General features: G+C 41.8%; 1 protein-coding gene across 19 annotated transcripts in view; it reads right to left on the reverse strand.

The window, feature by feature from the left end:
- banp (BTG3 associated nuclear protein) overlaps nucleotides 1-24011 on the reverse strand; it is a 376487-nt gene that overhangs the window by 225928 nt on the left and 126548 nt on the right. For all 19 annotated transcript variants that reach the window (XR_010976672.1, XR_010976674.1, XR_010976675.1 and 16 more), the window contains exon 8: nucleotides 9062-9301. Coding sequence is in view for 8 of the 19 variants with exons in the window: in XM_068049289.1 (XP_067905390.1) it covers nucleotides 9062-9301 (240 nt within the window). In the remaining 11 variants the exon portion in view is untranslated. The remainder of the gene's footprint in view (nucleotides 1-9061; nucleotides 9302-24011) is intronic.

Here is a 24011-nt window from a genome sequence, read left to right on the forward strand (position 1 = left end):
AACGGAATCAACAGCCTCTCGCCATATACCAACAAATCATCCACAATAGTAAAGTGCTTCTGTACTTGAAGTAGATTTACATCACCATTCCACTGGAATGTTGCTGTGCCCAACCTTGCATGCAATACTGGCATATATGGATGCATTCCACATCTTGCATCTGAGCATGATGAATTTCTTGGAGCTTTTTTGAACTTGCTGGCCATTGTGATGCAGTAAACTGTGAATATGACTCAATCTCATTAACAAAATTAACATCCTGTTTTGTAGGATGGTCAACAGTAGCTCTGGACAATGCATTTGCTGTCATTTGCAATCTGATCTGTACATATACTGTTTCATACGTGAATCTCATTAGTCTCAACCGGAATCTCTGGATTCTCAGAGGCATTCGAGCGAGTTCCTTTTCGTCAAGTAAGGAAACTAGGGGTTTGGGGTCTGTCTCTATGACCACCTTTAAGGCACTGGTATAATCTTAAAACTTTTCACAAGCCAACATGACTGCGAGAGCTTCTTTCTCTACGACGGCGTACCCTGTCTCAGTTTCAGACAATTCTCGACATGCATAATAAACCGATCTATGACATCCATCTGACAGTTCCTGACAAAGGACTGCCCCCAACTATGTAGATGAGGCGTCTGCTGCAATTGTGGTCAGTAGTGAGGGGTTATAAGATATCTGACGAAAACAGCATTTCCTTGATCTTTTGAAATGCCTGCTCCTGATGTGCATTCCAACACCATGCTTGAGCTTTCTTTAATAGTTGTCTTAAGTTTCAGTAACTTGTACTAGATTGGGCAGAAAATTTGCTAGTTGCTTAACCATTCCAAGGAATCATTGGAGGTCTTGGACAGAAGTAGGAATTGAGAATTCATGAATGGCTCTCTTCTTTTGCAGGTCTGTCATTATGTGCCCGAGGAAATGAATAGACATTTTCAAGAATTCACATTTCTCATCAAGTGTGAGGCCTTCTTCTTGTAGACGATTCAAAACCGCTCTAACCCTCAGGTCATGTTCTTTGACAGATTCACCATGGGCTAAGATGTCATCCATATGGCATATTATTCCTTTTAGGCCCTGTAGAGTGTTCGACATAGCTCTTTGGAATATTTCAGGTGCAGATGTTATACTGAATGGTAAACGATTAAAACAAAATCTTCCGAACGGAGTGATAAATGTTGTCAGTAACCTTGACTACTCGTCTAACGGGACTTGCCAAAAGCCACTATTCATGTCCAGCTTTGCGAACATGATACTTTTGGATAACTTTGCCAAGCTTTCGTCTACTGAGGACATCGGATGGATTTCTCATGTGACAGCCTTATTAATCTGAATTAAGTTGACACAAATGCGAAGAGTACCATCAGGTTTGGGAACGGGAACCATTCCCGAGGACCACTCTGTTGGCTTGGTGACAAGAGAAATGACTCCCATCCTCGTCAGCTCTTCTGGCTGAAGTTCGACTTGCTTCATCAGTAGGTGTGGTATCTTCCTAAGCGCAAAAAGACATACCAGTTTAGCATCTTTTCTCAATGCAATGCTGTATTCGGTCTTCAGTCTTTCCAGACCAGTGAATAATTTTGGAAAGTCTTTTTGGAAGTGACTCCTGGATTCTTGCTGCTGAATTTCTTCCACTTTCCTGATAAGATGCAGGTCTATACATGCTCTTCTACATAAAAGAGAAAATTCTTGATTCTGTAGAACATACCATGTTTCCAATATCTGCTTTCCCTTGTACTGGAGTGTTGCCTGCAGCTTTCCCATGACTTTCAGTTCAATCCCACCTGGACCGTGCACCTGATTGTCTGTTGGCTGCAGGCAATATGTCGATAACAGCGATTCATTGTGTAATAAAACTGTTCCACTTGCTCCAGTGGCTAGTATCATGCAGACCCCCACCTGCCAAGAATGAGGCATATTAATTTTGTCATGTGAACATTGATTTTAAACTGTTGCTGGAGTGAAGCAATAATTTGTTTGAAGATCACCAGACACTGGGCTGGAAGGACATTTGCATACTAAGAGACACTGCTTGTGGAGACAAAGGACTATTCCCTGCTCCAATTAACCCAAATGAATTTTGATCACCAGACATTGAAGGTGTAAGGAAGTGCATTCCAGACACAGAGCCAGGACTGGTTAAACCAGCTGGTCACATGACTAACTGGCTGGTCCAGGTTTTTTGAACTAGCCACAGGACAGTTTGAATTCAGAAGGCAGTGTGCAACCTAAGCTGAAACAAGCAAGTCTCTCACCTGGTTGCCTCTCTCTATTGCTTTCTTCCCAGACACATAAGCCTCAAGATAGAAGGACTCCTACATCGGAACAAGTTGAAGCGTAAACTGGGCCCCAACGAATTGCAAGACTAACCAGCAACCAAAGACTCCACGTTGAACTTAAAAGACTGTAACTACCAGATATTGCCCCAAACATTTCCACATTTCCCCTTTATTCCTTCTACTTTTTCTGTCTCTATCTGTGTGTGTTTATCGCATATGCATGCTAGCATGGTCACGTCGCATATTTGTAGTTGTTAACTGGATTAGAGTTTAAGATTAATAAACTTCTACCTTCCGTGTTTAAATCTAAGGAAACCTGTTTGATTTCTTTGCCTTACAATTGGAGCAGTGAACAAGGAATTACTAAGGGGAGCTAAGAACAGAGTGTTTTAAAATTAAACCCTGTTACGGTTAAACCAGGCAAAGGCTGAGGGGAAACCCCTAGACCCCTCCTACCTGGTCATTACACTAGTATAAAGTTGGTGATATGTACAGGGTAGGCAGTGGCGTTATCACTGGACTAGTAACCCAGAGACTCAGGGTATTTCTCTGGGGACATGGGTTCGAATCCCACCACAGCAGAAGCTGGAATTTGAATTTAATTAATAAATCTGGAATTAAAAGCTAGTCTAATGATGGCCATGAAACCATTGTCGATTGCTGTAAAAATCCATCTGGTTCACTAATGTCCTTTGGGAAGGAAATCTGCTGTCCTTACCTGGTCTGGCCTACATGTGACTCCAGACCCACAGCAATGTGGTTAACTCTTACATGCTCTCTGAAATGCCCTAGCAATCCACTCAGTTGTACCTAACCGCCAGGAAGTCAATAAAAAGGAATGAAACCAGACAGACCACCCTGCACTGACCTAGGCACCGGAAACGACAACGGCAAACCCAGCCCTGTCGACCCTGCAAAGTCCTCTTTACTAACATCTGGGGGCTTGTGCCAAAGTTGGGAGAGCTGTCCCACAGACTAGTCAAGCAACAGCCTGAACTAGTCATACTCACGGAATCATACCTTACAGACAATGTCCCAGACACCGCCATCACCATCCCCGGGTATGTCCTGTCCCACCAGCAGGACAGACCCACCAAAGGTGGTGGCACAGTGGTATACAGTAGGGAGGGAGTTGCCCTGGGAGTCCTCAACATCGACTCCGGACCCCATGAAGTCTCACTGCATCAGGTCAAACTTGGGCAAGGTAACCTCCGACTGATTACCACCTACCACCCTCCCTCATGGTGGTGGACAATTAAACAACTAACTGGAGGAGGTGGCTCCACAAATATCCCCATTCTCAATGATGGGGGAGCCCAGCACATCCTGAGGCGAGTAACTCATCTCCTGACTCCCCAAAGCCAGTCCACCATCTACAAGCCACAAGTCAGGAGTGTGATGGAATACTCTCCACTTGCCTGGATGGGTGCAGCTCCAACAACACTCAAGAAGCTCGGCACCATCACCACAAAGCAGCCTGCTTGATTGGCACCCCATCTACAAACATTCACTCCCTCCACCACCGACTCACAGTGGCAGCAGTGTGTACCATCTACAAGATGCACTACAGAAATGCACCAAGGCTCCTTAGACAGCACTTTCCAAACCCGCGACCTCTACCAACTAGAAGGACAAGGGCAACAAATGCATGGTAACACCACCACCTGCAAGTTCTCCTCCAAGTCACACACCATCCTGACTTGGAACTATATCGCCGTTCCTTCACTGTTGCTGGGTTAAAATCCTGGAACTCCCTTCCTAACAGCACTGTGGGTATACCTACCCCAAATGGACTGCAGCGGTTCAAGAAGGCAGCTCACCACCACCTTTTCAAGGGCAATTAGGGATGGGCAATAAATGCTGGCCTGGCCAGCGACGCCCACATCCCTGAATGAATAATTTTTTTTTTTAAATGTCCGTTGACACGGGTATCTGCAGTCCAGAATACATGATTGGGGTCACTGATCTCACCAAGGAAGCTTTCTGATTTCTCTTCCGAAGGAGATTGTTTAATTTCATTAATAGCTCTACGTGTGAAGACTTTTTCTTTATAACTTGTTGAAGTAGAGGTTTTACTTCGGCACATCTTCCCAAAATGGCCAACTTTCTTGAAGTGAAAGCATTCTGTTTTATTTGCAGGACACTGTTCGCACCTGTGGGTCTTTTTGACGTCCTAACGCTGGCAGGCTTTCATGGTGTCTTGCAACTTCCCTCCCAAGTATACCTTCTTTTCTGGTGCTTCTTTCACAGTCCTGTGCTTATGAAACTGTATGGCCATTGGAGGTTGCCTGACCCAAGGTTTTTCTACACCTCTCAGGATTGGTCTGTTCTGCTTACGGACCTCTGCTTGCCTCACCAACTGGGTTGCATTTTCTAGGGTGAGATCTTCTTTAGACTGCAATAAATCTGATTGAGATTCATCAGCAATAACCACTACAATACAGTCTCATCAATTCTGATTTTAGGTCTCCATATTCGCATCCTTCCACTAGCCTGTAAAGGTCATTAATAAAATCATCAACCGATTCACCTGGTTTCTGGACCCTTCTGTTAAATTTGGCCCTCTCTAGAATCTTATTGCTGATCAGGTTAAAGTAGTTCTCAAAGACTTTTAAAACTTCATCAAATTCATCTGATGTCTCATTAATGCCTTGTCTGGCAATAACATAGTCTACCATTGCTCTTATGGAGTACAGTAATGTATTGACTTGTTCTGCTTCAGACTTGCTTTTTAATTGAGAAGCAATTCAGTATCTCAAAAATCTTTTCCTCCACAGTGACCAGTTTTGGATTTGATCTTTCCAAGTTTTCAAACCTCCCTGGTAGTGAAAATTTAGGATCCATAGCTTTCCAAAGCTTTTAAGTATTTTCCTTCCTTTTTAAAATTTTACTTTCAGTAACGCGAGTTGTCCCGTGCTTTTCTGAAGTTTTCCCACGCTTTTCGGAAGCTTTCCCTCACTTTTCAGCTGCGCAGTCGCCTTGCGTAATGGCTGCCGGCTTCGGATCCACCCTTTCTAAGCACCTGGAATTGGCAGTGCTGCCTAGTACACTGTTCAAAACAATTTTAGACCCTTTTTAAGGGTTGCTCACCAGATCCTGAAAGTTGCTTAGCTTTTGAGCTCGAAGCCTGCAATCGCTGGACCGGGATTTTTTCCACAGACCACCACACCTTAGTGGAGCAGCCCGAATACCTCTGCAAGCTGACTCCCCGACTCTCCGTGCCTTCACCTCATCCACGGAGCAGCTCTGGAGCTATTTTCACCCTCCTCTCGAGTTCTGCAGTCTCTTGGTGCTACTTTTTTGCAGTTAAGTAATTGCCTTCAAAATTTTCTGGGTGTTGCATTGTAAGGACCACTGCTGTTCACCGCTTCCATCATATTGTATATTGCTGTCTACATGTCAGGCGCTTGGTTGGTCTGGCTTGCATAGATCTCTGAGGCTTTGTTTAGTTTAAATATGAATTCATTTATTACATTAAAAGGAACTATATACACTTTCACGTACGCATGTCTAACCCTCTGCTGACACAATGCTTCTTCTTGCTCGAGTCTCTTACATGCGCTCTCTGAAATCATCACAGCGGGAGGTGTTACACTGTCCCAAACATTAACCCTTTCAAACCCTTATACTACAAAGTTCCTGTACTGAAGTCAGAGATACAGACTAAACTTGCACAAAAAGATAAGCGAAGTCATTCTAGTCTAAGGTTCCTTTTAATGGCTTGATAAGTCTTAATTCCTGACAGTCTGGCACTGAAAATTATCTTTAACCAATGCGGAGTCTCATTTCCTTCAGATTTTAATTAGTGTTGGAAGTTTAAAAAAGTTATTTTTTAAAAAGCAATTTATTTGTTTCTTTTATCTCTCGATGAAATCTTCCTTTCCCTTTTTGTACCTGATTTGACACTGAATTCACTATTCTAACTTGCACTTCCTGGTTCAGACTCTGCACTGCTTATTAATGATCCTTCAGTCTGATTGGATAAGGAAATATACAGCTGCTTGCCCAGCTGGTCTCAATGTCCTGTACAGGGTGCCGTATCATTTGTATGTCCCTCAGACAACAACTTGCCATGCAATGCATCATGGAAAATCTATGAGAAAGTACAAGTCTAATGAACAGGTGATGATGTTTGATAACCACTCACAGCAAAATTCAGTCCAGTAATTTCGTTTTATAAATTGTTAAATTGAGGGTTCAACAGTACTACACAAAATACTTAGGTAGTTTTGGCAAAATAGATAGGACACTAATGTCTGCAACAGTGCCATCAATTCCAGACACAATGGGCAGAATTTTCCCAGCCCGGTGGAGGAGGGTTCCAGTGCATGCAGGGTGGGAAAGCCCCAGAAATTGACATCCGTTGGGATCCTGACATCACCCCACCCTCTTTTGGCTTTCCCTAGGGTGGGATTGAAGGCAAGCGGAGAACCCCCCTTGGGTCTGTCAGCTTAAGTATTTGAGAAGTGGTTGAGGTAGTTAAAAAGGCAATTAAGACCAGCTTTAACCATGAATCCTGTGTTTCTCAGCTGGGGGGCTTGTTTCCCAACTTGTCAGCAACTTGCACAGTGGAAAGAGGTTCTTCAGTGAAACTGACAAGCTGGGAAGGATTTGATCAGTTACACTGAAGAGCTCCAGCCAAGGCCATTGAGAGACTGCTGTTCAAAGCAATCCTTCTCTCAGCTTTCACTGCTTGACAGGTGTTCACCAACTTCTTGGAAGGCACTTCATATATCTAGCACTTCACTCACCTTCAGCTGCACTTCCTTGCTGCCAGCCTTCAACATGGTATGGGAGCAGCTTATGGAGCTCTACCTTCCACCTCTATTGAGGGGCAAGAGCAAAGCCACACCACTGCCAATTGCTCCAGCAGCAGGAACAAAACCAGCAGCAGCACCAGCTGCCTTCTCCTCAACTGCATGCCCCTCTCCGGGGACACAGTCTCTGGATAAGAGGTCCATCTTTCAGGCCTGAGATGAGCAAAAACTTCTTCACTCAAAGCGTTGTGGATCTTTGGAACTGTCTACCCCAGAGGGTTGTGGATGCTCCATAATTGAGTATTTTGAAGGCTAAGATCAACAAATTTTTGGTCTCTTAGGGAATTAAGGGATTTGGGGAGCGGGCAGGAAAGTGGAGTTGTGGCAGAAGATCATATTGAATGGTGGAGCAGGCTTGAGGGGTCATATAGTCTACTCCTGCTCCTATTCCTTATGTTATGTTCTTATGCACAGAACAGACAGGATGGACATAAAGATCCTGATGGAAGGAGGCGAGACCCCAACACAGGGTCTACAGCTGAGAATCAGCTCTCTCGACATGTCTGATCACCAGTGCCTCATGAGGTACAGACTCTCACGGCAGGTCACTGCTGACATCTGAAGCTTCCTGGAACAAGGCCTCCTTCCCAATGGAGCAGGTAGGCAGGCATTCCCAGTGGCCAACAAGATGCCCCTCACTAGAGGTGAGAATATTCCACCCAATCTTCATATTCAAGACATGGTTCAACATCACACCTTTCCAGCACCGATTCACTGGAGAAAGTCTGTCCTTTCTCCACAGCATTTGCTCAAGCCTCAAGTTGACATTTTACATAAGATAGCTAAGTGGCATCTGGTCCCTTTATACATGAAAGAAAAGAAAGGTAAAAACTTGCATTTATATAGCACCTTTCACAACCTGTCCCAAAGCGCTTCGCAGCCAATGAAGTAGTTTAGAAGTGTAGTCACTATCGTAATATAGGAAATGCGGCAGCCAATGGGTGCACAGCAAAGTCCCACAAACAGCACTGTGACACATGACCAGATAAACTGTTTTTGTGTTGGTTGAATGAGAAATATTGGCCAGGATAACTGTGGAACTCCCCTGCTGTTTGTTGAAATGTGTCATGGGATCCTTAATGTCCTGCGAGGGCAGATGGGGCCTCAGTTTATAAAAAATTACTGAATCCAATTCAAAAGCAAAACAATACATAACTTTTTTTGACATAAGAATTACTGATTAGATTTTTTTTCAGATTTTTTTTAGATTTAGAGATACAGCACTGAAACAGGCCCTTCGGCCCACCGAGTCTGTGCCGACCATCAGCACCCATTTATACTAATCCTACACTAATCCCATATTCCTACCACATCCCCACCTGTCCCTATATTTCCCTACCACCTACCTAAACTAGGGGCAATTTATAATGGCCAATTTACCTAACAACCTGCAAGTCTTTGGCATGTGGGAGGAAACCGGAGCACCCGGAGGAAACCCACGCAGACACAGGGAGAACTTGCAAACTCCACACAGGCAGTACCCAGTATTGAACCCGGGTCGCTGGGGCTGTGAGGCGGCGGTGCTAACCACTGCGCCACTGTGCCGCCCAATTAGAACAATAACCAATACTTAAATAAGTTGTAAACGTTTCCTGAAATTATTCAAAATGGAATAGGTTTTTTCTCCTTTGTAATGCACAGAGTTTTTCTTCAAACTGGCTGATGCACCTAAACTATTTAGAAATATCTGGCAATACACTGCACCCCCCTCATATTTGTTAACTGTACATTTAAATTTTGTTAAAAGCAAACAGTCTAACCTTACGACTGTAGAGAAGTTGAGATGGGTAGCGTGGTCACCATGGAAAAAATATTTTCTATCTCATGGTAATATACCTTCTATCAACAGGTCAAAATTAATATCAAACAATTTGGAACCATCTGTAACCCACTGAATTACTCTCCTTGCAAGAAATGAAGAAATTGTGGTTTAACAATAGACAAATTAATATCATGGCGCTTACATCGAATTCCGTAGATCATTAAAGGATCCAGCTGCTTTTTGCCATGTTTTCCCTGTCCTGAGAGATTGGATACAGCTTGTATTTCACGATGGAACAGGTAGTCCAAGAGTGTCAATGCCATTTTTTCAGCTGTTCTGCAATTTGTGGCAACATGTAGCATATCAGCAGGAGTAATAGGACACCTGACTCGCATCTCAGGGTTATTTTCATCCCCAAGCCAAGTTCCATTAGGGAAATCCTCTGGAAAAAATTAATTATAGAAGTCAAAATTCAGAAATAGGAGACAAACAGCACTTAACAGCAGTTTCAAAATCATCCTGTATAAAATCTTATTAAGTATTGTATATATTCACAACTTTGGATATTTGCTATTATGAACAATGATATCTCTATTTGAGACTTGTTCAGAGACATCAAACCAACCAGTTGATCTTTACGGAAATCATGATTGGTGACACGATGACTGATTTAGGTTGCTATATCTATCACAAACTAATTTTTATCTTTGATCATAGAGACAGTTTAAAAATTTCAGTTCCACAATTCAATATTTGTTTTCCCTTTCTTTTTGTAGTTACTGACTCCTGTTGAGATAAGATTACATGGGTGTTGTCAGACCTACAGTATCTTGTACAAATGGCCACACCGCAAGTGAGGCTAAATCTCAAGGGTTAACAAGTTATTTGAGTGTGGAGAGTATCACAGCAACTTTAATCAAATCCTCACCCAAATTCTACAAATAAACCTACCAACAGGATGTCAGCAACTTTCACACCCAGACATGCAGGTACGCAAACTGAAACACTAAATCTATATTGATACTTATCATATTTGCATTGTTAAAAATGTGAATGTCTGAGCCAAATAGTGCATTGTTTCTTTTTTTTTAAATTAATTGCACCATTGATTTTGTAAACTGAATGCTGGTAGGTAAATATTCCATTGTAAAATGTGAGATTCACAATAAGATCTTTCATGTAACCGACTAACCATTTCATACCCAATCACGAGAACACTTTGTATTTTGTGATGGTTTTTTAAAAAATGAACACGAATATTTACTACACAATTTCCATTCTGACAACCACAAGCTTCTGAAAGAGATGAATTCTGCCATACATTATATTTATGAATAGTAAAATGGTCTCTGCACTAGTAATAGTCCAATTCAATCAGTATGTTGAAAACAAATAGAATTTGTGCTATAAAATAGTTAAATACCTGACAGTTCATGCATCATATGATGTAGTATTGAGCCAGGAAAAGTCCAGGTCAATACTGAGTAAGAAGATATCACTGGACCTGCAATGATGCTCTGTAAATAATAAATGCTACACTCATCTCAGTGTACAAGCCTAGGAAGGTGTAGGAAAGCAGCCAGGGTCCTCTTTTTCTGATTGCTAAATTATGATCCTTGATGGAAAGTATACGTGTGGCAAAGTGGGACTATGATTAAGTTAGGCTTTTTTAATGTCCCCACTATTGAATAACTGACTAAAATAGGTCATGTCTAGGATTAGAGAAAAAGAATAGCTAGGTTAGTATCAAAGGTTTTCTGATGTCTACAGCCAAATCCCATTTTGATGGAGAGAAAATGTCATCACAGTTCTTATCATAAAAACGGCTGGTCAGAATAAATTGAGTTTAAATCATTGGTCCCAACATTTGCGGGGAGTTTATGGGTGAGGCCGGAAATGGAAAATTCCAGCAAAGCTGGGGATGCAAAAGTCCAGCCAATATCAATGGCAAGACCTCGCTACCACCTTTTAGCTCCATCTTTCACCCAGTAGGCAGCCAAATGGACAGCTGACCAGTGAGAACCTGGCAGGAGGCTGCAGTTCGGACACCAGCTGTTAGGAGGTCGGAGAGGCCTGCTCCTGGCCCACAAGGAGTGCTGAAACAGGTACTTTTCTTGTGGATCCAACCTCGCTCTCACTGCCTGTTATCCTGGCCCCTGAAAAACCTATGCAATAACAGTAATTTTAAATTGGGCTCCGTATTGCATGCTAAGGGCTGAATTCTTGTTTGGCTGCAGAGGTGGGATCGGAGGTGGGTGAGGCCAGAATTTTACGCCCCCAAGTGGCATACCAGTTTGACGACTCCCGCCTCTGGGCCATTTTGGAACAGGCCACCTGAAGGACGTTTTAAGGCCACTCAGAGACACCAAGTGGAATTTTCCAGTCGGCATGCAGGCTCCCAGATGAGTCCGAAACACAGCCGGAGGATGGAGATGGCCTCGCAGCGGCACCCAAGACCACCAGTGCTCTATCCTCCAAGGAAACCACCTGGTTCCACACCCGACCCCCAACAAATGCATCCGCCATAACCACAGCTGCGGCCATTGGCCTTCCAATGGAAGGACTGCCCCTCCACAATGACGGCCTGGCAGCTGTAGCTCTTTGTATTTATAAATTTGTAAAAGGTCTTCAGATGGCATCTCCGTTTCCTCTCTTTCTCCCACCATCGGGACTGCCAATCTTTCAGTGCTGCAGGGCCTCCAGTTGGCCCTCGAGCCTCAGGAGCCTGCCCATCCTTAAATGGACGGGGCTCCCGGAGGTGGCCACTTAATTGGCTGCCTCCTCTAAAATCGCTTCCAGATTCAGCCACCAGTATCTCTGGGTTCGCAATCCGGAATTCATCCCCGCATCCAGATCGGGACCCTGGAACGAAAAGTCAGTCTTAAAGTGTCCCAGCTCTCCACAGCAAGACACTTGGATTCCCCAATATCCACCTCCATAACAAAAGTTGCAAACATGTGCACAGATCCTCTCCTGCCTGTCATGAGCTGTTAATATTTAGGTCAAAGAGCCTCCGTAAGATGAGTCAGAAAATCAGTTGCATGCTAGATTTTAATGCTATCATTTACATACTTATAAAAAGCAAACAAAAACCACAAATGCTGGAAATCTGCAACAAAAACAGATAGTGCTGGAAACACAGTAGATCAGCCATTATCTGTGGGGAAATAAGTTAACATTTCAGGCACAAAGCCCATCCTCAGAACTGAAAAAAAACAAGCAAACATTTTAATACAATAAAAACAATAATGAGTAGTAAGGGAAAATAAAACAGGAAAGTACTTTTTGGTAGAATGACCGTAAACAGGAAATGAGTAACAATTATATAATGGAGATAATCTTTACATCAGACATTTAAAAGATTCATAAAAACAATAGAAAAACAAAGAACATGTGAAAGGCTGAGGCAGTGGGAGGCAAACCAAGGATGAGACTCTTATATTTTCTACTTTTACTCAGCCTGTTTCATAGTTTATAGCCTAAACACCTATGATAGAGTGTTTACTCTACTGCGGCACTATTGGTGGCCGTGCCTTCAGTTGCCGAGGCCCCAAGCTCTGGATTACCCTTCTTACACCTCTCAGCCTCACTTTCCTCCTTTAAGACACTCATTAAAACTTACTTCTTTGACCAAGCTTTTGGTCATCTGACCTACTGTCTCCTTCTGAGGCTTGGTGTTATACTTTGTTTTATAATACTCCTCTGAAGCGCCTTGGGACATTGTATTACGTTAAAGGTGATATATAAATATATGTGGTTGTTGCAGATATTGAGCATTTCTGGTTCATAAGGTGTGAGGATTCACTTATAGCAGTAAGCTCAAGAACAATCTAACATCCAGGATGGTAAGTTTTAAAAATGTAAGTGGAAACCATTTTTAAACTGTGCAAATAAAAGTTATGTTCAACATGTCAAGTATTGCATATCCTATTTATTCCTGGTGCTACTCAATAATTGCACTACTACAGGATGAATAAGTTAAGATTCACGCTGAAATTAAAAGATAAATTGCAATAAATATAGACCAGAAGATAATAAATCTTAATTGATCTTATTGAAACTGCATTTGTAGTTCCCAGAGTGCAACAAAATCCTCTCATCACAAATTCACATAAGTTGATCTAGAAAATTTTTAAAACAAACTAACTACATAATTGTTAACTCAATTCCCATAAAATTGACCATTCAAGTAACGACCAATAACTGAAAAACGTCCTTGACCATAGCCCATGACCAGGGCCACTGCTTTAACAGGAATCGCATGTAGGAGTCATAGTTGAATAATCTAATAACAAATAATAAGTAACCCTTGATCTTACAGGTGAGCTGAAGGAAGTTCTTCCATTACCTCAGAGCTCTCAACTATGAGAAAGCTGTGTATCAACATGTCTTATATGCTACAGCTTAATATATCTTGGGAACTTGCTGCCATTGAAGAAAAATAAAGATCAAATTACAGTTAGCCCTTCTTAGCATGGTCCTGAAGGCTGAAGATGGCATCTGGGTAGCAATAAGAATGAACAATTGGAACAGATGGCCACTGTATCTTCCAATCAACACCTTTGAGATCCTCGCTTGATGCATGCAAAGTCATAATGCTGTACCTAGGGTTTTAGCATAGTGTTCAAGATAAAGAAGAGCTCATCAAACCCCCAGATGATTTACCAATAACATAAGATTATCTGTGAAAAGGAGACCCGCATTATTTCAGAAATGTCCAGATACTCTAACACTATCCAGAATAATGTTATCTAGCACATCATTAATGAAGGCAACAAATAATCTGGGTCAGAATGGACAAACTTATGTCACTTCTGCTATGGACAGGTGGAAATGGTGTGGCTGATTTCCATTGGTCACCTCCAACTGACAACAGGAAATGTTTTATTTAAATTATTGTTTCAGCGCCTGTATTTTGTTGGTCAAATAAACATACAGTGACAGATTTTCTCGTGAATTTAAAACAGAAGATTAAATTCTTATTAAACAATAATCACCTGAAATGTTCGCAACACTACCCATACACGCATTCACTCTACTCTCATGCACACTCAAGAAAAGATAGTTAGAAGGTAAAGGCTAAGAGGCGTTAAGAATTCAAGGTGTAAAAGTCTGCTGTTTTCAAGGAAAAACCTGTGGGATTCTCTTAGAACGTAAGTTTTAAAGGGCAGTAGGCCTGTTTGCCCTGGCTGGGTTGCTGAAGTTGGTCCTAGTATCTTAGTTCAATTTTCACAGGTGGAGGATTTGTTCAAAAGGCACTCTCTTACTTCTCTGTTGCAGTTGGTTGCCAACTCGTCTCAGCAGGGTTCAAATGTCTTAGCTGGGATTGATGTCTTTTTCTCAGCCTTGTGCTGGAATTAAAGATGGCTTTCAATGTATTCTCTGTGACTGGAGATCCCAGACTGATCTTGATGATTGATGTTCTGATGCTCTGATCTTGAATGACTTTGTTGAATCCAAAAAGTTACCTTCAGAGGTAAATTCATAAAGTGTTAGTTAGTTTTACCCAAGTGACATTAGACTTTTGGTTCTTGATAAGCTGTACATTAGTTCCGATGGTCCATTTTGATAAGATGAGGGCTGTTCACACTCTATTGTGTTAAGTGTAGCTGAAGACGTAAAGTCTGTGTTTCAGCTTGCTTTGTGCATAGCTCACATCCATGTGTGATGAGCTGTCTCATTTCAATTCAGACGGGGTTAATGAGTTTTAGTTCTTAGCAGACATGGATGTGTATTTTAGTGCAGGATTTTGTCACTGACTGCATCCTCCATCTTGTTGAAGACAAAAATGTACCAGTCTTTTTTTTAAAAAATTTTTTTTAACAACTCTTCAGTTTATTTTTGTATTTTCATTGGTGCACTTCTCGTGAGCATGACACTTGACTTTCAAGAGCTAGGTTCAGAGAGTTCCCCCACCTACCCATATATGGATCTTAGAGCTGGAGTCGACATTCAAGATAAAATTCAAGATTTGTCCATGTGTTCCCATAATTTCCAGCTTCTGCCCTGTTGCATGTTTGGTTAGTCTAGCTAGGAGAGATTACGGAGTCTTCGGTAAGACTAGTTCATCACATATTGAAGAACTATATACAGTTTTACTTAAGTATATCTAACTCTTCCGATGCCATGCTGCTGTTTCTTCTCTTCACATATCTCTCATGTGATCTCTTACATCATCATAGTGGGAGCTATTACACTGTCCAGGACATTAACCTGTCAAACCCTTATACTACATCTCCCCACAAGTCTTTCTCCATATTTTTTTGGACATTCATTTTTTTACTTTGTGATGGAAATCTCACATGCCAAATGAGGTGGTAAGCTAAATCACTGTGTTAAAAGAATACACCCTGTTGCGGTCAAACCAGAGAAGGGGCGAAAGGGGAGCCTGAGACCCCTTCCTCACCTGGTCGTAACAACATTCACATAGTACCCCATCTCCCCCCCAAGTCTCTGACATCACCGATTCAATCTCTCAGGAGGCTTCACAACTCTCCCTGATCGTGTTGTTGTCAGACTCAGAGGTCAGTAGTCTTTCTCTGAACTCTTGTTTCTTGACTTGGATAGCCTTCATTGAGGTTTGTAGTATCTGGTTTTTCAATGTCAGGTTCAACATCTGGTTCATCCAAATGTATGTCTGATTGACATCTTCAATGAATAGAAATAAGATTTCTCCTGTTTCTTCTTATAGTACCGTCTGATGTATGTACTAAATAAGATCTCTATTGATTATCATCTGTCTGGACGATTACTGTTTCTCTGCCTTGGTCTCATACCCTTACCTTTTCTCCTTCCATCAACTTGGGTAGGTCCCTGGTATGATATCTCCTGTTATAGTTATAAGCTTGTTGTTTTCAATAAGACTTTTCTCGGTCTTGAATTCACTCATATTCCTGGACTTCTGGCCCTGGAAGTAATTTTTTGGGTAGGATAGAAAGTTGTATTTTGAGATTTCTTCCCATCAATAGTTCTGATGGTGCTAATCCACGTAGCAATAGAGTAGGTCTGTAGTTTAGGAGTGCTGTTTGAAAATCTTCATTCTTCTTTAACAGTGCTTTGATAGTTCTGACTCCGCCTTCATCTTCACCATTTGATTTAGGATATCTCGGGAAACTTGTAAGATGTACAAATCCACAGTTTTCCACAAAGTGTATAAAGTCGGCATTTGCAAATTGTGGACCATTTTCAGATACAATCTGGTCAGGGATGCCATGTGTTGCAAAGATCTCAGTTAAAGCTTGAATGACTGTCACAGTAAACATTGTGTACAAATGTTTGACTTCAATCCACCTGGAAAAATCATCAATGGCAATCAGGTAGGATTTCCCATTAAACATGAATAGATCCATTTCCAGACACTCACATGTTCTGGTCGGAAATTGAGTCAAAATAAGGTGTTCTCTCTGGTCTGGACTGAGCACTGCGCATACCTAGCAATTAGAAATCATTTCTTCTATATCTCTCTACATACCCAGCCAAGAGATGGACAACTGAGCCCGTGCTCTGCATTTCATGATACCCATGTGGCCCTGGTGTATTTTCTCCAAGATGTCTTCCCAGAGCAAGACCAGAATCACTAGCCTCTCGACATATACCAGCAAATCATCCACAATCATAAAGTACTTTGTGTGCTAAAAGGAGATTTTCATCACTGTACCACTGGGACACTGCTGTGGCCAAACTTGCGTACAATATTGGCAGATGCGGATGCATTCCTCATCTTGCATCTGAGGATGATTAATTTCTTGGAGCTTTTTTGAGCTTGCCTGCCATTGTGATGCAGTGAACTGAGAATATGACTCAAGAATCACCACTGTTCACCATATTGTATGTTTGGTTCATCCAGCTAGGAGAGATTATTGAGTCTTTGGTAAGTTTTAACAATAACTAGTTTATTATATTTTAAAGAACTATATACAGCATTACTTAAGTATGTCTAACTCATGCCATGCTGGTGCTTGTTCTCTTCAAGTTTCTCTCTCATGTGATCTCTTACCGCATCATAGCTGGAGGTGTTACTCACACTGTCCCAGACATGAACCTTTTCAAATCCTTATATTACATGCCCGAGGGTGCACAAGGAAAACAATTGAAAGAGTTATTAAAATTGATGAAAAGCAATGCAAGTGGGTGCCTCCCTTGAGCCTCGACGCTACACACCATGGATAAGCAAACAATCTAGCTCGTGCATTCCTCCTGAGGGCAAAATGTTCCTTCCTGATTATTCAGCAGGTCTCCAATATGTGCATCAAAACAACTCAAAGAACCAATGATATCAGCAAGATTGCTCGTCATCTTAAGGCTCACTGGAATCCCTTCTTTGTGGATTGAAATCACAACTGTACTTCAGCATATTGCACATATACATGCTTCAGTTAGAATGCTATTCACAACCTCAGGACAGAAAAATCCAAGAAAGAGATCAGAAATAAACTTCCATTTATATAGCAACACCTTTCTCATATTCAGGATGTTTTACAACCAATGGATTACTTTTGGAATATAGTCACTGCTGCAACCATTGCAACCAAGCTGCATATAGCAAAGTCACAGAAACAGCAAATGAATGAAAGATCATTTTTTATGGTGGTGTCAATTGAAGGAGGAAGGTAGACCAAGACCCCAGGCTAACTTACTGCTCTTCTTTGAATGGTGCCATGGGATCTCAGTTTAATTCTTATCTGAAGACAGTACCTTCTGACAATACAGCGCTCACAGTACTGCACTTAAGTGTTGTTCTAGATTATGTGCTCAGGTCTGTCTTCTTTTTGGCATTTCTTCGCGGACGAAGATTTTGGGAAGGTTGTACTCATCGTTTGCAGGCCTGCTGGTGGCTAGTCAGGCCTATCCGTGACCGGCAGATTCTCCTACTGCGGGTACAAGTGAAGGTGTAATCGCTGCTGGGAGCAAGTGAATCTACCCTTCTCCTCCTTTTCTCTTTCATGCTGCTTCTTCAATCTGTCTCAAAGTGTCTGTAGCCTTTCTGATGTAGCATCTCCAGGCATCACGATCTATGGCCTGCGCTTCCCACTGGCGATGGTCGACGTGACACACAGAGAGGGACTTCTTCAGGGAGTCCTTGAAATGTTTGCATGGGGCCCATGCTCCTTTTACTAGTGGTCAGATCTCCATACATCACGATCTTGAACAGGCAACTGTCGTCCATCGGGGCAGCATGACCCACCCAACGCAGTTGGCTTTGCAGGACTGCAGGTCAGTAATGGGGTTTCAACCCACCACTTCTAATTCAGAGGTGAAATTGATGTCAATGGAGCCAAGCTGACACTTAAGGCGAGTTAGTAATTTTGGCACTGTTCTCCAAGACTATTCCCATTCCCCTTACCCAGAGTAGCAGCCAAACACTGACAGAATATGTAGCTCACTTCCCTCATTGCACATTTTACATTTCTCTCTGTATTTTCTATCAGCTTATCCACTACAATTTACAAAATCGTCATGACAGCATAACTCACCTTTCAACACAAACCAGAATGGGGCCCACGTAACCAGGCATGAATACAGAATAATTCTTCTTGGGATATCACAGCATTAAAGAATTTGTTACATTCTCACTGTTAACAAAACTTTAAAAGTACTTCATTGAATGTAAAGTGCTTTGGAGCACTGAGGGCATGAAAGGCACTATATAAATGCAAGTCTTTTGTTTCCTTCCTTTCACAGGGCACTCTGGAGTAAACATGGAAAACTGGCCAGGCGGCACTGGAAGCACTGACTTATTTCAAGAAATATTGACAAGTGAACTCAGGACTGCAAACATTAATCATCAGCATGAAATGCTAACGGTTGGCAGGAATGACTTGCCAATGTTGTGGTTCCTTACTATAAATTCAAATTTGGGGGATAAAGGTATTGCAAAATCAAACATTTTAATGCTCAAGTAACCTTTCTCCCACCCATCATTTCCCAAATGTGACATCCGGCAGGTGACCTGCTCACAGTAGCAATAGCATTATGTAACCAAATGTATAGAAGTTATACAAAGGCAGTACAGACCAACACTAGTCTTGGGAAATCTCAGAATTGTAGAATTTTATAGCAGGAGGAGGAAGCCATCTTATTAATACGACAGCAAAACATTGCAGATACTGGAAATCTGAAATAAAAACCAAAAAAATGCTGGAAATGCTCAGCAGATCTGGCAGTATCTGAGAACAGAGAAACACAGTTAATGTTTCAGGTCGATGACGTTATCATCTGGTGACAGGTCATCAACCTTGAAACGTTGGCCTGAATTTTACGCCGCCCCAGCAGGTCGGATGGTGGCATGGGGGTGACGTAAAATTGAGCGACAGGCTCTTGGAGGCCTACCCACCCCGCATCTGCCTCTGGACAAGTTTACTGCATCAAGCAAGGGGTGGGAAACGGCCCGCCTGTCCGAGGCCAATCAAAGCCGTTAAGTGGCCACTTAAGGGCCCTCGCCCGCCTCCACGGGTATTTTACCCATGGCATGCTGGGGACGTGAAGGGCCACCCAGCGATAGCGCGCATGGCAGTCAGGTACAGGGTGCCCAATTGAGGGCCGCCCCCGCCTCCCAACCCACCCCTGGGATCCAAGACGCCCCCCCTCCCCCCAAATGACCACTCCAGCCTCACCAGGGAAGGACTGATCCCCCTGGTGAGGCATACCCCTACTTGCCTTCCCTTCTGGATCCATGGCTTCGTATGGACTGCAGTCCCAGCAGTGGCTACCGCTCCCAATGGCGCTGCTGGGACCAAGAGCTGTGGCCGACAGCTCACTGAGGCGGGACCTCCTCCCTCAAGTGGGTGGAAGTCCCGTCTTGGGACAATTAAAGCCCGGGGACCCGTAAAATGCGGGACAGAATCCCGGGCTAAGCGGAAGCGGGTTCACCACCAACTTTCACGTCGGAGTCCAGCTCCCGTACATCCACCATAAAATTCTGGCCGTTAACTCTATTTCTCTCTTCACAGATGCTGCCAAGCCTGCTAATTATTTCCAGCATTTTCTGTTTTTATGCCACCTTACTTGTACTGGCTTTCTAAAGCTATCCACTTAGTTCCATTTCTCTGCCCATTCCCCACAACCTTCAAAACTTATTTTTCAAATATTTATCAACTTCCTTGTAAAAGCTATTATGGATTCTACTTCCACCACTTTCGATCAGAATACTTCAAGTGCTAACAATCTTCGTCCTCAAATTTTTCAATACTTTTCACAATTTTCTCCATTTGGACTCCAAAGTCCAATGACTTCATGCCAGGAATTTAGTAGTTATATGCATACCCTCTACCTTTATTCCATCCAAAGAGAAAATACTTGCATTGAAGCGTCCAAAATATTATTTTATCCTTTATTCAATCAATTACAGCCTTAAATTCATCACTTTGAGTTGCAACAGATATTCAAATATTCTAACAATCAGGAAACAATTTAGAGACCAGCTGAAACAAGGCTTTGAAATCTGCTTTTAAACTTCCAACTGAAATGCTGTAGTGGTAAAACACCAAGTTTTGAAGACGACCAATTTTTAGATGTCCTAGTTGTTGGATCATATTTTACCTAGCTTACACATTGATTTGATTTTTAAAAAGTCCTATTCAGATTGGCAAAAATGTTTGATTTTTATTACCTAATGTACTAAACTATGTCTGCTGCATGAGGTACTTTTCCATGAACAAGCTTATTCAAAGTTCCTACCGATTCTTTCAGCTTCTTAATAACCCATGTAAATATTTAAGTTCCTTTCTCACTTGCTGTGTTTTTCTTTGGTTAGTGTCTCATATAAATTAAAATCAGCAATTCATTTGTTGGTATGGTAATTTCAACATTTATAGCTCTCTACCCACATTACCATTTAAATTAGATTGCTTGCTTGTTTTGTAAAGTAACCTGTTTTTGACGATTACTAACTTCACAATTACACAGGACATTTCCAGGACATCTGTTTTCACTGTGCACTCCACTTCACTTCATATAAAACTTATGTAAAACACAATATATTTAGTTCCACTCAAACGCAGAAATTCAAATAACTCGAAGTTTGGACTTGATCTGTGGCAGTTTCTGGTGCAAAACCCAAGTCCTGTCCTTGATCTTCATGTTGTAGAAAAGGATGGTCTTTATATTTAACTTTTTCTTGTCATACAGGAAGTGATAGTAATGCCTCTGCTAATCTCACCAAAAAGTCAAGATGAGTATAAATGATGCTCCCTGCTTCAAACTCACGTTGGCATTTTCACTATGTTACGACCAAGGTGGGAGTAATGCACTGTTAATTCAGTCACTACTCCACAAGCACATTCCAAGGTCCAGGACTAGGTGCTGAGGGACGCACTAAAGCTTGGGGCAGCCGCAGCAAAGGCTCAATGGGGAAAGACCACAGTGTAAGGTCTCCCCACCAAGCTGAACTGAGCGGCTGGATCCATGGGAAACCCCTCGAACTGTATCGGGAAAATTTTTTGTGCTCTAAAATGTAAACATGTATATGGCATGACAAATGAAATGGAAGGGTTGTGAGACAACTCATGATTGTATTGAAGGAAACTGATCACCTATGCACTGTTTGTATTTTTTGACTTGGTGCTGTTTGAAACTGGTAATGTAATTTTTACAGATTTTTATGAATAAAGTATATTTTGGAAATTTTAAAAAAGTCACTACTCCACAGGTCATAGCATATTAGTAAAGTTTCCCACCTACCAGAAATAGCCAAATTAAACACTTTATTTATTCCCCAGAATAAAGCACGCCAAACCAGTTTTCTTTAAACAACAAAAAATTCACTATTTATCAATAAACCAAATTTTAAAAGATAATGAGATAAATCTAAATGAATGAAAAGATTCCATAACTACTTCTTCTTCCTAACCATCATGCACACACATACATTCAAAAACCAACAGTTAACCAGCTTTTAAAATGATGTCTTAAATTAGAACTGTCTCTTAGGAATAATAAAATAACTGGCTAACTTCTGGTAGGATATTTCTGGATAGGTAAGGTGTCCCAGAGTCGAATAGACAAATGCCACTCGATGTCTCTCCAGGTGAGATTAATGAAAAGTCTGTGATGGGTAGGCATTCAAGGCAATTCATCTGCAGCAGGCATCGCATAGATCTTTTAGCAAAAAGGTGTAGTAACAGGTCTATTTAAAATTTAAAGTAGCAGTCTAACAGGAGAAACTTTCTTGAAATTTCAGAATCTTCTAAAAAGGCAACAGGACTCACTCTTGAAGCAGAGATTATCCAGAGACTGGAGACAATAGGAATTTTGCTACCTTCAACAATGCAGGCTTGCTCTCAGCAAAGGAGTCTTTTTCCACAGAGAGCAGCAACTCCTCTTTCTCTGGGTCTTTTCCTCTCAAGGGGTCTTTTCTCTCTCCAGGCAGAGCACAGCCCCAACTCAAATGTAAGATTCCTTTTTTTTAACAAAATAGATAAGTCTTCCTTTCAGGGAGAGTTCTTTTTCTGGTCTGCAAAACCCAGGTCTCCAACAGCAACTGGCTTCTCAACCCAAAAGCGAAACCAAAAACCTTTAACAACCTCGTCACAAGACAGTCATAAAATCTTTGTGGTTGCTTGGATACAAGTTTTACAGCCTGCAGTTCAAACACCAAGTCTCAGCAGTCACTGCTCACAGAAAGTCCTTTTTCTCAGTCTTAAAGGCACACAGACCTCTTAGTTAAAAAAAACTCTCGTGGAACTAACATTCGTGGGGACATAAATCACACTTCCATATCATATTTTAATAATTTAAAAGAACACTTTAAAGATGAATACTTGCTGAAAGTCTTTGCAAAACATATAATTGATAAGAGCTGTGATCTGATTGTTGCAAAACAACTCAAAATTTGTCATAATGTTTACACTACCTAACTGCATGACTTATGACATGAGAATGACAGATTTCAAAATAAGCAAAACTAACAAAGTGTATTCAGATGCTTCAAGGAAGTTAATGCAACATCAGCCACATTTTTATAGCAGTGTGATATGTTATATTCCCTCCACCTATAAATACAGAATGACAAGGGCAGAACTCAAAGCATTATTTTATACTTATTCTGCCGCTTTAGTGAAAAGGATCCAAGATTAGCTCTTGCTTACATCAGTAATGACATGAATCCACATTGTTATACTGAACTTTTGGGTGCCAGCACGAAAGACATCTTATATGACATGAACATCAAAGATACAGGGCTGAATTGTATGAGTGCGCCGCTGCAAACAGCGGCGTACTCTAAAGAACAGCATGCATCCCGTGCGGATGCTCGTCCCTGAGCCCCCGCGATATTACGTGCGGGGGCTCATTTAAATGGAGGGGGCCGAGCGGCCGGCCCCGATGACATAGAGGGGGCGGCCTCTGCATCCCTGGCAATGCCGTCCGGCACCACCCCACAGGCGGTGGCACCATTTTTAAAGGGCTTTAAGCCCTTACAAAGATGTTCAATATTTAAAGGGTAACTGTGAACGATGTTTAATACATTGAAAAACAAGTGATGGAGGCCCTTCAGGCAATGAAATGACCATCAGTTGATATTTCAAATTGTCATGGTCCTGTAGTTTTTTTTTTTCTCCGGGGAATATGTGGTGTGTCTCGAAGGCTGAAAAAGGAGCCGTACTGCTTTAAGAACTAGCAAACCTTAGGAGTTAGAGACAATGCATTTTGGTTGCCGTTGGATACAACCACATGAAGAGGGAACCAACCAGCCTCGAAGAATGCATCCTGGTTACCCAGCAACAGCCATTCAGGGACCCAGGACCGGATATACAATGGTATAATTCAATTGTGAACTGGCTTTTTAGCTGAAAACAGTCTGTTCTAACAGAGAACACAGACAGACAGCTGGTGTTAGCAACTGAAAGAAGAGCTCTCCGCCATTTACAATTGAAGGAAAAGAATTTTGTCTGTTTAATTATCTCTCAAAATTCTAAAAAAAAAGTCAAACCAAAACAGAGATCTCTGGTAATTTAAACTGAAGGAAGGGAAGTTAGACTGTGACAATCTTTTATCCCTCAAAAACTCTAAAGCTAGATTGATTCTATTGAAAGTGTTTGCAAGTTGTTAATTGTTGAAATCCAAAGCTGAAAGAAGAAAAGCATCACTTACTGCTGGAATTAGACTACCAACTGTTCTCCTGTGGAAGAACCTTTTTTCCCCAACAGACAGCTGCG

This window comes from Heterodontus francisci, chromosome 17 (assembly GCF_036365525.1).
Source record: "Heterodontus francisci isolate sHetFra1 chromosome 17, sHetFra1.hap1, whole genome shotgun sequence".
In the NCBI taxonomy this organism is placed as follows: Eukaryota; Metazoa; Chordata; class Chondrichthyes; order Heterodontiformes; family Heterodontidae; genus Heterodontus; species Heterodontus francisci.